Below are 17,102 nucleotides of genomic sequence, written 5' to 3'. Positions count from 1 at the left end.
GCAAAGTTATTGTGGTGGTAATTCCTGCCCTAGGAAGTGGGGTTGATGAGATGCCTTGTGTTAGTATTTCTGGGCCTTAGGGTTTGACACCAAAGATGAGGGATCTGCTTTGGATATCAGAGATGGAGGTCTCTGAGCAACTAGGTAGGTTGAAGAGCTCTATGAAAGGATCCTCTTTTTTAGCACCTAGTATTTGCCAGGTGGTGTGCTAGGCATTGAGGATGCAGTGCTGCAAAAGGCACAGAAGAATTCCAGGCGAAGTAGTGAGATCTTCCGGCCTGGCATCCGTCAAGGCCTTCTTCCAGCCTTGTGGAGTTTTGCTGGAAGTCAGTGCCTTGGCTGGCTTATTCCATGGTATGGAACTCGGTGGGATGTCAGAGCCTGCAACATTTGTCTGAATGAGGTTTAGAGGTTTGTGTTGGTCAGAATAACCACATAAATAAACAGTAGCCTCCAGTTTAGTGGGCCCACATAAGGCCATTTGTCCAGAATAACAGAGAAGCCTAATCAGGAACCCCATCCTCTGAATTGCTAGGATTGGTGGGCTTAGGTAGCTGCAGACGTTGCAGAAGAGGAACCAGAACAAAGGGACTGTGCCCACTGAAGAGTGAGGAGGCTGTGTGTGCTAGGTGGTGTGAACTGAGTCGACAAGGGTCAGGGATTTCACCCAGAAGAGCAGCTTAGATGTGACTGTTGTCCAGCAACGGAAGAAACCCAGCCTGATTCAGAAGAAGCAGATGAATCTGTGGGTCTCCTGAGGCAGAGCAGTGGGAGGGGAGACAGAAAACAGGCTTTGGCTTCATAAACATCAGAGCTACCCCCAGCTGTGTTGATTGATTGATTGGTTCATATATTCAGCAGACATTCATCTGTGAGGTATGCACTTTATATTACGTTCCATATCTGGGGGAGCAAAAATAAAATAAGACAAGGTTCCTGTTTTCAGGTTGTTTACAGTCTGGAGGTTGCCTAGGAGGTAGAGTGGCCCTTCCCTGGAGGTGTTAAAGCAGAGGCTGGACAAGCTCTTGGGAGGGCAGGTGGGGGATAAAAGAAATTAAAGATTCAGATTAGTAGGCTCCGGTGGGTTTAGACTGGAGGCCTCAAGGAGCTTTCTAACCCCAAAAGAGAGCCGGTGTTCTAAGTTTTTGAGGGCTTGGAGGGGAAATGGGGTAGTTTGAAATTGCATCAAGGGATGGTCCAGGACTGCTCAGGAGGAGGAGTTAGAGTGGAGGAGGAGCGGGCCTGATTGTCGGGAAGGACTGGGTTTGAGTCCCCAAACAGCCAAGGCTGAGGATCACAGCAGATCCTAGAGACCTAGGAAAGACAGAGGTGCAGACAAGGCAGGAGGGACCTAGGGCCTAGAGAGACCTCAATCCTAGCCCTGGGGGCAAGAGGCCGGAGGAGCTTTGTCCCCGACCCCTCAGCAGATTCTGTTTGCCTTGCTTTAGTATCACCCTTGCTGTCTCTACCCTCCCACCACCCCTGCTTTTGTCTCAGGGTCTCCAGGATGAGTGTCAGTACCTCCTTCAGCCGCAGCTGATTGTCCGGCGTTTGCTGGATGTTGCTGTGCTGGTGCCTGGCCGTCCCTCAGAGCAAACCCTCTCCCCGCACAATCGCTCAGCCCTGTACAAGTAAGTCAGATACTCCCCCAAACCTGATCCTTTCCCTCTTCCTTTCCCTCTTCCTTCCCTGGCCTCAAACAGGCAATAGCGTTCTTTTGGCTTCTTTTCACCCTCTGGCCAACCTGGGCTGCTGGGCCACCCAAAGCCCTGAGGGTGGGTTGGACCCCTGCCTCCCTCTCTCTCAGCATGGACAGGAGGACCTGAAAAGGCCTCCTGTTATCCCCTGTCCCTTTCTGCTAACCTCTTCCTAGCGTTTTCTTCATTCTGGTGTCCTTCTCACCCTCTCACCTGTCCTTTCTTACCCCCAACCTCCCCTCTGTCCAGGGTCTTTGTGCCCAGCTTTACTTACAGGGTTTCAGCACAGCTGGTATGTGTGGGGAGCCGCGGGGCATTGTTCTGCCCCCTGACACTGCGCCTACGTCCCAAGGCCCCACCCCTGCACAACTCAAGCTCTGTGTCCTGTGGAGGTGCCTCGATGTGCCAGCTGGAGCTGGCACTCCCCCCCTGGGGGCACTGGGTCTACGTGCGTGTGGAGATACCATCCCGGGGTCCTGGCAGGACCATCCGCTTCCAGCTGTGTGTGCGGTTGCAAGGTCAGAAGCCCCACATCTGCCTCTGCCACTGCCACTCAGCCTGTGCTGATGTCTGTGGCTGGGAAGAGGCAGCGTGGTGGCTGTGTTCGTTGACCCTCTGCCATGTCCCTGTAGTCTGCTCAACTCCACCCAGGCTCCTTTACACTCTCAAAAGCCCTACCAACTTGGAGCTTCGATTTGTTGGAAGGCCTTCAGGTCATTATTTTGCACCGGATTTGGGGCTAACTAAGGGACCTCAATACTCTCCTTGGCTTAGTCTCTTTTTCAGTTTCCTAGGGTAGGCAGGGGCATCAAAAACCACCACCCTTGCCAAAGCCCATGCCAAACACTGAGAGGGCCCATCATCTGTTTCAACAGTGTCTTCACTGCCCTTAGGGAGGGACAGATGACTTGGACTCCCTCCACATGACATTACATTAGCTGTGACCACTAGGAACCCCCTGGGCCCGATCCTGTGACCCTGCATGCCCCATATTCCCGAGGGGCATTTGATTCTAGTTCTTGTCTCTCCCTACCCTTTGCTAATTCCTGTCTGGCTCAGATCTGGTTTGTGGTGGGGCTGCAGGGCTTGTGAGGGCAGCAGGCCCCAGCACTGATTTCCTCTGCCCACAGAGTGCCCGCAGCCCAGCCTGTCCCGTGTCCTGGTCCCTGGAGCTGCCATGAACATGCCCCAGTCACTGGGCAACCAACCACTGCCCCCAGAGCCACCATCCCTGGGGGCCTCTCCTGAGGGGCCTGGGGCCACATCTCCACCAGAGCACTGCTGGCCAGTGCGCCCAACGCTGCGTAATGAACTGGATACCTTCTCTGTCCACTTCTACATCTTCTTTGGCCCCAGCGTGGCCCTCCCCCCTGAGCGCCCGGCAGTGTTTGCCCTGAGGCTGCTGCCAGTACTGGACAGTGGGGGCGTCCTCAGCCTGGAGCTCCAGCTCAATGTGGTACTCTTGGTGGAAAGCAGCGGGGGTGGTGGGGGGAGGGGGGAGGGGGGAAGTTGTCCTGGAGGGGAACTTCAAGGAGGTGTCAGGGGTGTGGGGACTCTTAACTCCTTCTGGAAGCACATCTGGGTTCCTTTTGACCAACTTTATGATTAGCGACCATGTCTCAGCCCAATTCTGGTCAAAAAACATTCCCCTGAGTATTGACTTTACTACGGATGGGCTAGGTCAGCCAGGGCAACTCAGAGTGGGCTAAACTTATCCCAGTTTTATAGGCTAACCTTCCGCTTCCTAAGGGTCTCTATGGCAGGTGTTCACTTTTCTTGCAAATCTCCTGTGATGGGGAGTTCATTACCTCTTAAGGCCATGCAGTCCATATTTAGCTCTGATTGCTAAAGGCAGTCTTCACATTCCATGAAAATCTGCCTCTGTGGATTTCTACCCACCAATCTTTGTTTTGCCCCTGAAGCTATAGCCAGTAAATCTATCCTTGTCCTTTTTATTTTTTTTTTAAATTAATAGACTTGGTTTTTCAGAGAAGTTTTAAGCTTATAGAAAAATTGAGCAGAAAGTAGAGAGTTCCTATATCCCCCCTCTTTTCCTGCACAGTTTCCTCTATTATTTACACCTTGTATCGGTGTGGTACAGTTGTTATATGCTATCTTATTTTAACAGTCCTTCATATGCCCCTCAATCTCCCCTAAGCTGAACAATCTCAGCATCTTAGACATCTCCCATCCTCTGCTGTCTCCTCTGGTCATGGTGTCTCTGAGATCAGTGATCCAAGGGGGTCTGACCAGGGTGGCAGGTGGTGTTTGTGCAGCCTGAGATCCAGTTCCCTCTTTCAGCTTCCACATCACACTGGGGAATCACCTGGGGCCGCGGTGAACTAACATCTTGAGGTCTTTTCCTTTTTCCTTTTTATTTTCTTCAAAACAGTTGTAGACACTTGCTTTTTTATTATAAAAATAATAGGATCACATGTAAAAGTTTTGGAAAGTCGAAGACATAAAATTGTGTGTCCTCTCAGTCATTTTTCGTATTAACTTCTGTGTTTATCTACTTGCAACCAAGGGGCATACGCATTTTCATGCTCTGAGCCTGCCTGGCTCGTGTGAACTGCTGCCCATTCCTGTCTCATATTTTTGCAGTGAACTTTGTAACTTGAATGGAAGAATTCATGTCCATCTTTGAGCCATTGCCTAATACTAGTTTGGGCCTTGGGTCTTCCCTGCTTTATGTAATTCACACACTCGAAGAGCCAGGCTTCATTATTTTCAGCATTAAATAAGACTGGGCTGAGGGCAGAGTCCTGTATCAGGACCTTAGTGACTGTCTTAGACTGGCATTGATCCAATAATTTATGTGCTGTTTCCCCAGCCAGGCTTTTAACTCTATTATTCCCCTGCTCCGGGGGCAGGCACCATTTTCCTATCAGCCAACCTGAGACCTGATCTGTGGCTAGATGTGGTCTTTTATGGCACATGGCTCAGAACTTTTTGTCCTTCTGCTGGTCAGGACAGAGCAGATTCTTCAACCTGAAGACATTCCTTATTTTCATACTTAAATTTGGACTCTTACTGCCTTTGGGCAGTGACAGTGAGGTCTTGATTTGACCTTGAAACTGTAGCACCCATTTCAGAGACCAGCACCACGCATACTTGTTCTTCCTCGGTGTCTTGAGAGTAGAAGGCCAGTGCCCCCACCCCCCATGGCTCCTCCCTGGCCCTTTCTGCATTCATCCGCTTATATTACACCCATCTATATGCCATGACATTTGTTACCCACTGCAAACAGTCCATTATATTTATTCTGAAAGATGTTGGCTCATCTTCTGTGCTTTTCCCTCCAAGTATTTTGATTTTTTTCCCCTTGGAATCAAGAACTGAACATTTGGATCACAGAACTGCATACCTAGAGGACATTTTTCCTTTGGCTTCCCACTAGAATGATTTCTATGGAATACTCTGGCATATTACCCTGGCTTGCATTGAAGGAGGTTATAAGCAAGTTGTATGAAATTCACCCTTGTGGTTGAGGACAGGATGCATGACAGAACACAGTGCTTCTTTGATTAGAATTTTCCTGAGAACCACCCCTTTGGATGCTGTACTTTTGAGACTCTGATTAAATTTTATCTTATGGACTCATAAGATAAAATCTGGTAACTCATTATGTTTCCTTTTTTGCTTTGGTTGCTTGGAAGTCGGCATCAAATATATGGCTCACAGCTAGAGACAGACTTTATTTTATCTTGATCTTTAAATTTCCCTCATGCATTTACTTCATCCTATTATATGCATTTAATAAGCTACCTCAAATCCTTCTTGAATGAGGTGAGCTTATGGCATCCTGTTACTTTTATTGTTGTAGACGCTCCTTACGTTTAGTCCTGTGGATATCTGGTTTCTTTAAATCCCAGACAGGTTGCTACATTAACCCCTCAGGCATTCTGTTACTGATATTTAGTACCTAGGATCACTTCACCTGAGGAAGAATACATTTCTTTACACGCCTCCTGCCTTCAGACCCAGGTGAAGATAAGAAGGTGACTGAAAACCTTACAGTTACCTTTGTTCACAACTAGTTTCTACATCCAGCAACAGTCCCCCTCCTATTCCCTCCAGCAAGCTAGACAGGACTGAAACAGGATGTTCTCCCTTGCCTAGACAGAGTTTAAACAATTCTGCTCAAAGAAAACATTCAGAATTGGGCCTTTCCTTCTCATTAGTTTTTGAAAGATCTCTGCTGTGGAAGATCTGGTGTTCTCCAGTTTTTCTGTTCTAAGAATGGAGACGAGAGAGGGAGAAGGAGAGAAAAAGACGGGGAGAAGGAGAAAGGCAGGCTTTGATGTAGAGAGCACCTACAGGAATGGATGTCCAGTGAGCTCTTGGAGGGGTTTCTGGAGAAGGGTTAACAGGTGTAGGAGTCTGGGGGCTGTGGGGTGGTGGTAGGGCTTGGAGGGTGTGACTGCCTCTTCTTCATACCTGCCCTCCTCAGAGCTCCCTGCGCCAGGAAAATGTGACAGTGTTCGGATGCCTGACTCACGAGGTGCCCTTGAGCCTGGGGGATGCAGCAGTGACCTGTTCTAAAGGTGGGGGTGAGGAACGGGAGAAGCAGAAGAGGCTTTAAGTCTGGGGCTGGGGCAGTAGGGGATGGTATGGAGAAAGGATGGGCTAGGGAAGTAGGGTCAGGTGGGTGAAGGTTCTTTAGGTCTTGACCCCATACTGACTCCTCCTCCCTCTCACTGATATATGCCCTCTTCTCCCTTCTCTAAGAGTCCCTGGCTGGCTTCCTCCTCTCCGTCAGTGCCACTTCCAGAGTGGCCAGGCTGCGAATCCCCTTCCCACAGACCGGGACCTGGTTCCTGACCCTCCGCTCTCTGTGCGGCGTGGGGCCTCGGTGAGCGGAGCGGGGCGGGGCGGCGCAGGGCGGGGTTGGGACAGGGAAGTAGTGGCCGGGGCCGCAGGTGACCACGGCCCTCATGTGCGCAGGTACGTGCGGTGCCGGAACGCTACGGCTGAGGTGCGGCTGCGCACTTTCCTGTCCCCTTGCGTGGACGACTGTGGGCCCTATGGCCAGTGCAAGCTGCTGCGCACGCACAACTACCTGTACGCGGCCTGCGAGTGCAAGGCCGGTGAGCGGGCTGGGCTGGCGAGGGAGCCAAGCCGGTGGGCTCCTGGGTGGGGGGTGTGGGGGGATGGTCTGGACTGCGGGGCGGCAGCTGGAACTGAGAATGGGTTTGGAGAGAACTGGAGGGCTGAGCTAGGGTGAGACCACCCACTACTGGCTGTGACGTTGCGCCTGGCAAGAGGCCGCCAGCAGAAGTGTCTGCCCAACCCGAACCCGACCGTGGCTGCCTTGGGCCCTCTTCCACCTTCCACCTTGTGCTCTCCCCCCTCGCAGGGTGGAGGGGCTGGGGCTGCACTGACAGTGCAGATGCGCTCACTTATGGATTCCAGCTGCTGTCCACACTTCTGCTCTGCCTGAGCAACCTCATGTTTTTGCCACCCGTGGTCCTGGCCATTCGGAGCCGATATGTGCTGGAGGCTGCTGTCTACACCTTCACCATGTTCTTCTCCACGGTATGCGGTGCATCTGTGTCTTCACCAAGTCCTTATTTCATGGTGATGGGTGAGGGTCTGCATTTCCACCGTGTTTTCCACGGATGTGGGGTTGTCTACACCTTCATCATATGAGGATGTCTCCTTTTCAACGGTGTCTTCTACAGCAGTGTCATGGCATGCGAAGACTATAGTAATTTTTGTAAGGCACATTGGGATAAATTAACAAGGCCGTTTGTAACTTAAGCAACAGCCACTAGAAACAGTGTGTGTTCTCCAGCTGTGTCACACCCCAGGGGCCAAGGAGACCTTTACTTAAACACCCTGGCTGTTTTATGGTATGGAACGGTGTCTACAGCTTCACCTTTCCACTCTGAATGGTGGCAAGGGATTTGCACTTTCTCCCATGTCTCTGTACGGAGTCTCCACTTCTCATGATGTGAGGGCTAGCTACACTGTGTTCATGTTCCTCATTGTCCTGGGGACTTCTGCATCTTCAACATGTTCTTATGGTATGAGAAGGTGTATCCCCATTTAGTCACCATGGCCTCCCTGATCTCTCATGAGAGCTTTTGGAAGACAGAGAGGATGTCTCTACCTGGGTAGTTTATAGAGCATTCTGGCTCCTGGGATCCTAAGAAATCTTATGGACTCAGCTACGTCCTGAGCCATCATGGGAAGTGGTGGTGTGACATAAAATTCCAGCTCAAAGGAGCATATTTTGATGAAGATTAGTATAGTTTTAAATCCTTATCCTCCCAGTACAGAATGTCCACAATCCCCTCTCTGTGTCTTCCCACTCCTCCACAAACAGAAAAGTTCATATTAGAGCAAGCATCACAGTGAAAGGAAAAGGTAGAGGAGTGAGCCTGCGACTGTGATGTAACCCCCATGTAGATTTTCCCCCTGAGATGCTTCATCTAGGGATCTTTTCAGCTCATCTCTGGACTCTTGGCATCTGGTGACATATAGTGCCTGCTTATGAGCACTGCAGAAATCTTAGATAGATTCAGACTTTCCTCTTGTCTTGGCAACAAGGATCACAAAAATCAATATGTGTTTCCGTTTTGTTCAGCATTAATAGATCACACATATGTCCAAATCACAAAAGTCCTACTTATCATTCAGGAGAAAGTAGGGGGTGAATCGAGGGGCATGCTGTAGGGTCCTCTAGGATGTTCATGCACAAATGAGGAAGAGGAGGCTATAACCATGCCCTGTAGAGAGACCTTGGCCTCTTCAGCTGGGTGAGAAGGGCACACTCCAATTTTGCTTGGCTGCCCCCCACCCCTTTTAGACCTGCTCTGACAGTGCCTCATTCTATTTTTATAGTAGAGAGTGTTTCTCTTTACTGCCAGATTCCCTTTATACTGTTGCTACCGAATCCTCTAGCAACAACTGTTCCACCAGCCCACTCCTGGATGCATGCAGATCTAATGGAATCCACAGTTAGTAAGAGTACCTGAGTGTGTTAGGAGCCTGGAGCATGTGGGGAGACTGTGTCCATTCTCTGCACTTTGCACGAACATCTGGGCATTGGCTCTAGAAGGTTTAGTATACCAGATGACTCCTCATATTCTGGATACAGTGGCAAATTGTCCTTGACAGAAAAGGCCTTTTCCCCAGTTGGAACACCAGGGGAGCCTACAGTGACTGATGTCACATACAGAGCTTCCACTTTCTTAAATGGGATAATAAGCAGAATGCCTGGCTGGCTCAGTCAGTAGACCAGGTGACTCTTGATCTCAGGGTTGTGAGTTCAAGTCCCATGTCAGGTGTGGAGCCTACTTACAAAAGAGAAACACACAGGATAATAAGCAAAAGATCAAGGAAAAGATCCTGGCCTCTGAGGTGTTGTCTGAAGTCTTGCCCTAACCCCTGTTCTTTTACCACACGGGCCAACATGTAGAGCTTCTAGTCATCCAGTTTTCCTGGGCAAGTTCCCATCTCTCTTCCTTTCCCATTCTTTACTTAGTCTAGACTTACTTCGTTCCTCCACAGTCTGCATTTAAGGACCCATTGATCATATTGCAGGTAACAGTCCCAAGGCAGTAGATGACAGTCTTCCCTGTCTTCAAATTGAGGACAGTCTACACCTGGGAGTAGCGCATCGAGTCCTATCCAGGGCATGGGAGTAGACAGTAGGTTTGTTCTTTAGGAGTTCAAAGTGTAAATATGTAAAATATTTAAAATGCAAAATACATTACATAATATGTAAAATACATTAAAAGAAAAACAGGTCACAAATCCCACACTTGATTTTGTATGTAGCAAGACCAGTTCAGATAACGGTAATAATAAAATAACATTTAGTGTGTCAGGCACTGCTAACCGAGTTCTCACAATAGCACTAGAGTAATAGATAAGTACTTTTTTAAAAAAGTTTATTTATTTTGAGAGAGAGAGAGAGTGCACATGTGCACAAGCAGGGGAGAGACAGAGAGAGGGGGAGAGAGAATCCCAAGCAGGCTTCAGGCTATCAGTGTAGAGCCTGACTCAGGCTCAATCCCACGAACTGTGAAATGATGACCTGAGCTGAAATCTCAGCTGATGCTTAACTGACTGAACCACCCAGGAACCCAAATAGGTGCCCTTATCATCCATTTTTGCAGATGAGGGCAGTTTACCTACTTTGTCTGAGGTGTAACGTGAGTGGTAGAACCATAGATCCCTCACATGTAATCATTAAGCTATATTGTTCTCCAAGTACCAAGGCAGCGAGGCAATTGATAAATTTCTAACCTGACTTCAGTTTTTCAGAAATCCTGAAGTATGTAGAGAACCTTATGACCTCAGTTTAATAGTTCTCAAATTCTTTTTTCTCAAGGGGCACCTGGGTGGCTCAGTTGGTTAAGTGTCCGACTCTTGATTTTGGCACAAGACATGATCTCATGGTCATGAGATTGAGCTCTGCATTGGGCTCCACACTGATGGAGCCTGCTTGGGATTCTCTCTCTCCCTCTCTCTCTCTGCCCCTCTCCCATTTCACACACATACACACAAACACACATTCTCTCTCTCTCTCTCTCTCAAAATAAATAAATAAACATTAAAAAAATTAAAATAGTTCTCAAATTCTTAAAAGGTAGGAACCAATGAAAAGGTCAGAAAATATAACCAAATACAAGAAGTCATCAAGGGAAATCTATCAATAATTGCAGTTGTGCAACTCTAACGCATGCCGTCCAAAGCCGTGAGCCCTTCACAGTGCTAGTCGGATCCTTACAATCCGCTCCCCAAAGACCCAGACAGAGCTGATGTCTGGGGCTTTCCTTGTTGACTGCTGACATCCTGGCTACAAGCGTGCCTTCTCATATCTCTTCTGTTTCTCATACCTCACAAGTCATTCTTAGTGGCCCTTGGCAAAATCCCATGATTTTTTCCAAGAGGAAATGGAAGCAGAACATAAAAGAGTAGCAGTAACTTCCATTATATCCTGAGTGCAAATATTCCAATCTTTGCACGGATTGAATATATCTGCATTTTCAGTTTTACATTCTATAGTGCCTGGATACTCCATTTTGAAGCGTTAGATGAACTCTACAGTTAGGTTATAAAAATGTAAAATTCCATAGAAAAAAAATTTACATTAATTTTCAAAAATTACCTCATAAGTAAAGAACTGTCCAAAGCTGAGGAAGTATCAAATTAAATTAGAATTATATTAACAAAAGCCAATTTGTAGTCTAAATTTTTTTTCTTAAATATTCCCTTATCTTCCTGTGTTATTTCTATCACTTCTTTTTATTGCTGCTAACATAAGGAATACCAATGTAAAAATAGCCCATAATTTTCAGCGGATCAATGATATTACAAGTTTGTTTGTGTCTTTATTTCTGCATGGAGGAAAGTTTATTACAGTAGGGATGTGCTTTCATGAACATATATGGCATAAAGTATAAGATGACTAGAGCTTACTGAGCACATACTGGGCACCAAACATACAGGAGAGTACTCCAGACTTTTAGAGTAGAGTCTCCCAGGTGACACCATAACTAAGCCTTCAGGAGGCCATTCTGGTGTTTTGTTCAGCCGGTTGCTTCCAGGAGATGGGCAATATGTTTACACCAGTGAAGTCTGTGGTGGTGAGTGATTTGCTTTCCTTTGTTGACTACAAATTGTGTCTCCTGGTCAAAGATGGTAATAAATGGGGTACCACGGCAAGGGATAATGGATTCTGTTACACGAATAATAGAGCAGGTGGAAGCAAATATGTATATCCCAGAATATATAATGACAAGATGCTGTCTTCTCCAGGTTGAGGAGTTTCAATGAAGTAAGCTGACACAGGTTGTTGGCTGGTTTCCCTAGCAAATTGTGCCCCATGAAGGAGTCAGTGATGGACTTTACTGATGGTGTTTTTAGACATTCAGCAATAACTGTAGCCAGATCAGGATTGGTGTTCTCCTCACGCTGCAATTTTAATTTAACTCTACCCCCATGGGTTTCCTACAACCTTAAACAATCTCTCTGACCTTTTAGTATGCTTGGAGAATCATCAGCCATAGAATACTAGTGAAATGATTGCTCTCCAAACCTCTCTACTCCAGAGACAAGCCCTCCATTATCCCCTACTCTTCTTTTTCAGTGCAGAGAAATTCCTAGGAGAAACTCAGCCTTCAATTAATTATTCCTTTAGATGTGTCTTCACTATTAGGTGATTCGGTTTTACTTTTCTTCTGCTGATGTGTATCTTCTCTTATCTCAGATTGAAGGATTTATTACAAGTCCCTCTTCCAGAAAGGGCATTCCAGAAATGCCCAGTTTGGGCATTTCCTCCTAAATACTTGAAAGTCAGGCAGATAGGAGCAAGTGCTCGGTGAGGGCTGAAATGTAGAATTAATGTTTTAAAATGAAATCCAAATCAGAAAACAGTATTGGGTAATTTAGTAGCTGTAGAACTTATATCTGGTCTTAGAGGTAGAGAATAATCAATATCCAATAGCTAAAATAGCAAAAGACCAAAATATTGATTTGATTAGGAACCAGAATTAACTCTCAATTAATTAGGACATACAAGAGAAAGAAAAAATTGATAAAATAAATCTTTTAGGTGTGTTCAAACACTAATATTAATGCAGATGCGGACTCCCATGAAAAGTCTCTCAGAGTTTCCCAGTAAGAACTCACTTTCTCAGTTTAATAATATGTAAGAGGGAGCCATGTTCCCAAACTTAAAAGCCTGGGATACTCAAAACGTGATCATTCCAAAGCAATCTCTTTCTGAAGGGACAGCATTTTTACCTCCAAAGTGAAGGGAAAGACAGAAGACAGATACATAAGCTTAGGACTTTAAAATGTGGAAGAATCAAACCCAAGGTTTCCCAATGCCAATTAATACACCTAAGTTTTCTTTTTCATTTTTTTTCTTTTTCTAAACTCCTAGCTCCTCCCTATTCTTACATTATTCACATTTCTTCCTTTGTCACAGGTGCAAATTTTACAATTTGAATAACTGGATGAAATCTTCAACAAGCTAAAAAGAAACTTAGCAATTTCTTTCTCATCCTTTGTTTCTAGAGACTGAACTTTCGAGTCTGTTTTCCCACTCTATTGTCGGCAGCTCTGCACCTGGATGGGATTCTTCTAGTTTTCACAACAGACCTGCTTCTGTTTTCCATCTGCTTTTTTCTACAGGGGATACTGTTTGATTAAGGCTGGGGTGTCATGGTTTGTCATTTGAGGTCAGGATAGAATGTTTTTTCCTGAACTCTTCTTCCTGACCTCACTTCCACCTTCTCATTCTCAACTCCAATGCAGTCAAGCAGGAGACCAGGTTCTCCCACTTCCATTCTTCCCAGAAGCGACAGAGACCCATTGCTGCCAGAACGGAATGACTTGTGATATTACTCAGCTACCTCTTATCTCACCTGTGGACTGGGTATCCCTGCCCTCCACCCACAGCCAAGGTTATGCCTGTGGAAGGCTGGGCTACCTCTCTCACTGAGGTCTGTAAGGCCACCTCTCTTGGGACTCAGAGAGTCCTTGTGATGTAGGGTTGCCTTTCAATAGAATGATGAAGAAGTTGATCTGGGCTGCAAGTTGTACCTAAAGGGTCCCTTCAGTCAGTGATGAAGCTGCTTCAAAGGCCACCTTTGGGTGGTACAACACAGCTTTCCTGCCCCAGCTTCAGTTCAGCCTGATGTATTTCATTCCAACCCTGGCAATGACACCAGCTTGTTTCTCTGATCAAGAGATGCCCTTGGTAGCCATGGCTCCCTGAGGACCTGGGGTGACATGCAGGGGACAGAGATCAAGCATACTGTTTCACAGAATCTTAAGAAATTTTTTTGATCCCCTAAAATCTGCTAGTATGTCTCAAGGGCAGCTCCAATGAGTAGATTTTCATCGTTTATAGAGGTCAAAAACCTTTTTTCTCCCATTATAGCATTTAAATTTTCTTCTTTCATCACCATAAGGATCTAGTCTTCCTGACCCAGAGCAGGGACAGTATCAGGTGATGGGGGAGTGAGCATGCCACCACGATGTTCGTTTTCAGTCTGGAGCTGTTTGTCCTCATAGGTCCTGTTTTGTCTTTGGGTGGGCTCATAGCACATGACACAGAGGGATATATGTTCCCGTCATTTTTGCACCAAAGATAGTCCTAAAACCATACATGTGATTAGTGTTTGATACCATAAATAAATCACATAAATTCTACATGGAAGTTCAGAGAGAGGTGACAGTAAATGTTCTAAGGCAAAGAGAACTCAGGTTATTCCTGGGTAGCCCTTTTTACAAATAAGGGAACACAGGATGCCAGAGGCATTGTCCAGAGAGGCAGAGGAGTTGGGACCACAGACCAAGGACGGCTGACTGCAGACCTTGGTTCCTTAATGGGGGTGCCCAGTATAGTCTGATCCAGTTCCACCTGTGTCCTCTGCACCCCCTTTGAAGCTCCTGAATACTCTCCTCTTTACCATCTTCCCCACGGTGGAGGATAGATGGACACTGTCCCTTCCCTACCTTCTTTTCCGTGGTGTAAAGTGACATGCTCTTATCCATGGCCTAGGGACTGCCTTTTCCCTTACTGTTTCATCTCTCCGCCCATGACATCGGGTGGGAGGGGATGAAGAGGGCCAGGTAATGTAAGCCTGAAGATGAATGCATCTGAAGATGAGGCTGAGCTATCAGGGGAGACTGGGATATGCAGGGGTGGCTTAGGGTCTGGGTTGGCCACAAGATCAGAGTCCAGCCCCACAGCTTGGGCCAGGGGTGGGGATCATAGGTGGGACCCATGGCGAGCATGAGAAGTAGGGAAGGATTGGCCTCAGTTTGACAGACCTGGATCCCCTGCCTGCCTGGTGCTCACCACAGTACATTCCAGAAGCAGAAAGATTAGGAGGGTGAGGCTGCCAGATACATACAGATTGTGAAGCAGACCAGGCCTCCCTACCACATTCTTCTCAGAAGCAGGGAGTCAGTCAGGCATTTCCCAGTTCTGCTCAGTCTGTGATCTCTGACCTCTGCTTTTCTGACAGCAGTATACTACCCTCATGGTCTCTTTCTCCAGTTTCACGGACCGGGACTACTGCCCCAGGTTCTCTCAATGCCTGTCGTTTCTTCCTCCAGTTTTACCATGCCTGTGACCAGCCAGGCATTGTGGTTTTCTGCATCATGGACTACGATGTGCTGCAGTTCTGTGATTTCCTGGGCTCCTTAATGTCGGTGTGGGTCACTGTCATTGCCATGGCTCGTTTACAGCCTGTGGTCAAGCAGGTCAGTTCAGAGTGGGCCCTGGGGGACAACCGTAGGCAAAGTCTACTTGAAATTCACTCCCAACCTCTCCCTGGGGGCATTGCCAAGTGCCCCTCTCCCACCCGGCCCAGCCCCCGGAGTCCTCTTTCTCCAGGTGCTGTATTTGCTGGGGGCTATGCTGCTGTCTATGGCTCTACAGCTTGATCGGCATGGACTCTGGAACCTGCTCGGACCCAGTCTCTTCGCCCTGGGGATCTTGGCCACAGCCTGGGTAAGGTTGGGAGGGCTAGGGGAGGGGGGAGTCCCAGAAGGACCTGGGTGCAGGGCCCTGAGTGTCTGGTCCTCAATGTAAGATTGGGCTTGGATCCGGTCATCATCATGGCGCTGCTCGTGGTGCCCACTCCAGTCTTGGCAGGTGCCTTCAGGTCGCGACCAGGGCTCCAGGGAAGCCTGAGAATGACCAGTTCTGGCTCGGGTTCCAAGGCCTTGTATTCCTGAGTCCCACTTCTCTGCTTCCCCCAGACAGTACGCAGCGTCCGCCGCCGGCATTGCTACCCACCCACGTGGCGCCGCTGGCTTTTCTACCTGTGCCCGGGCAGCCTTATTGCAGGCAGTGCTGTCCTACTCTATGCTTTTGTGGAGACCCGAGACAACTACTTCTACATTCACAGCATTTGGCATATGCTCATCGCTGGCAGTGTGGGCTTCTTGCTGCCCCCACGTGCCAAGACTGACCACCGGGTCCCATCTGGAGCCCGGGCCCGGGGCTGCGGTTACCAGCTGTGCATCAATGAGCAGGAGGAGCTGGGCCTTGTGGGCCCAGGAGGGGCCACTGTCAGCAGCATCTGTGCCAGCTGAGGGGGGGTCTTTGGGCCTGCCCTTGGGGAATATGAACCCTTCCTAGGGGCAGAGAGCCCTTCCTGGGAATGTGGAGCCGTCCCAGGGATAAGAGACAGGTTGTGTTTCTAGAGGCCACGGAGTCTTTCTTGAGGACATGGAGCTCTTCTAGGGGCCTGGCGCACTTCCTGAAGGCTTGGAGTCTTCCTGCATCCATGGAGTCCTTCTTAAGGACTGGAGCCTGTGCAGGGCCACAGAGCCCCTCAGGACCAAGGAGTCACTCCTAGGGGTGCGGAGTCCTTCCCAGGGAATGGAGCCCTCCTAAGGACATGGATTCCTTCCCCGGGAGACAAGGCCCTCTCCGAACATGGCATCATTCCCGAGGAAATGGAGTCCATCTTGGGGAAACTGAGTCTCCAGATCTTCCCAGCAGCTCAGCAACTCTGGCCTCAGGCTTCCTTCCCAAGGCAGCATCTGGGCTGTGCCATGCTGTCTTGTGCTGGGAGGGGCATTGCAGGACAGATGGGGCTGGGGCTGGGGCGGCTGGTATTCTGAGTTGATGCAGGTGGAGTCTGGTGTGTCTCCAATGAAGTATTTGCTGGTTCTGTGCTGCCTTCTTTCCTGGGGCCAAGGGTGTGGGGAGGAGAGGGTAAGAGAGGGTCTGAGGCAATCAGCAGGGGTGGCGGGAACCCAGCCAGAATGAGCTGCTGGAGCTTTTGCCTGAGGCTTTTGCCCTCTCATGGCTGGCTGCATTCACTGGGAGTAGGGAGTTGTGAGTGAGTGAGTGAGTGAGTGTGTGTGTGTGTGTGTGTATGTGCTGACATGATTTAAATTAGCGAGACAGACCTCCCTTGTGGTGCCCACACCCAACAGGAAAGGAAGCTGAGGTCTCAGGAAATTGGATTAGCAGGTACAAGTCACAAACGTGCAAGAAATATCACGGTACATAACTTCTATTTTGAGTCCCCATTTTGCCTGAGAAACATCCTTCGTCAGTTTGGGATTTCTTCTCTTTCCACAAGGGTCACAGCTGAGTCTTAAGGGTCTTATATAATGCAGAGATGTTGGGAGAGAGTTTTCTGGTCACCGGGGTCCACACTGCACCCATCCCCTGAGCGTTCCCACATTCCACCTGGTCCCCAGGCAGCAGTGCAGGCAGGCCATCCCCGAGCGCTTTCCTGTGCCATCTGCATAACCCTTTTCAGTGCTGAGGCTCTCCTGACTTCTGTGCCACATGCAAAGACCTGTGAGGTCTCGGCTGCCCTCGAAGCCATTTCTCCTCTGGGGGACTACTTGGAGTTTTACTTGACCAGCAAGGCATGAGTTGCTCCATCCTTCAGATCCTGGAACCCT

The 17,102-nt window shown here is 48.4% G+C and overlaps 1 protein-coding gene across 15 annotated transcripts in view; it reads left to right on the top strand.

The window, feature by feature from the left end:
* Positions 1–17,102, top strand: part of TMEM8B (transmembrane protein 8B) — a 34,566-nt gene that overhangs the window by 10,453 nt on the left and 7,011 nt on the right. For 2 of the 15 annotated variants that reach the window (XM_058694938.1, XM_058694932.1), the window contains 10 exons: positions 1,498–1,631; positions 1,947–2,215; positions 2,828–3,153; positions 6,151–6,244; positions 6,429–6,552; positions 6,645–6,787; positions 7,057–7,235; positions 14,787–14,933; positions 15,044–15,183; positions 15,435–16,354. In XM_058694938.1, coding sequence (XP_058550921.1) covers positions 1,498–1,631; positions 1,947–2,215; positions 2,828–3,153; positions 6,151–6,244; positions 6,429–6,552; positions 6,645–6,787; positions 7,057–7,235; positions 14,787–14,933; positions 15,044–15,183; positions 15,435–15,816 — 1,938 coding nt within the window. In that variant the 3' untranslated portion in view covers positions 15,817–16,354. Of the gene's footprint in view, positions 1–1,497; positions 1,632–1,946; positions 2,216–2,827; positions 3,154–6,150; positions 6,245–6,428; positions 6,553–6,644; positions 6,788–7,056; positions 7,236–14,786; positions 14,934–15,020; positions 15,184–15,434; positions 16,355–17,102 lie in introns of those variants that run through there. The other 13 variants (XM_058694943.1, XM_058694941.1, XM_058694942.1 and 10 more) reach the window with 11 other exon arrangements.

Source organism: Neofelis nebulosa, chromosome 12 (genome assembly GCF_028018385.1).
Source record: "Neofelis nebulosa isolate mNeoNeb1 chromosome 12, mNeoNeb1.pri, whole genome shotgun sequence".
NCBI lineage: Eukaryota > Metazoa > Chordata > Mammalia > Carnivora > Felidae > Neofelis > Neofelis nebulosa.
This window is presented reverse-complemented; position numbering and strand designations above follow the sequence as displayed.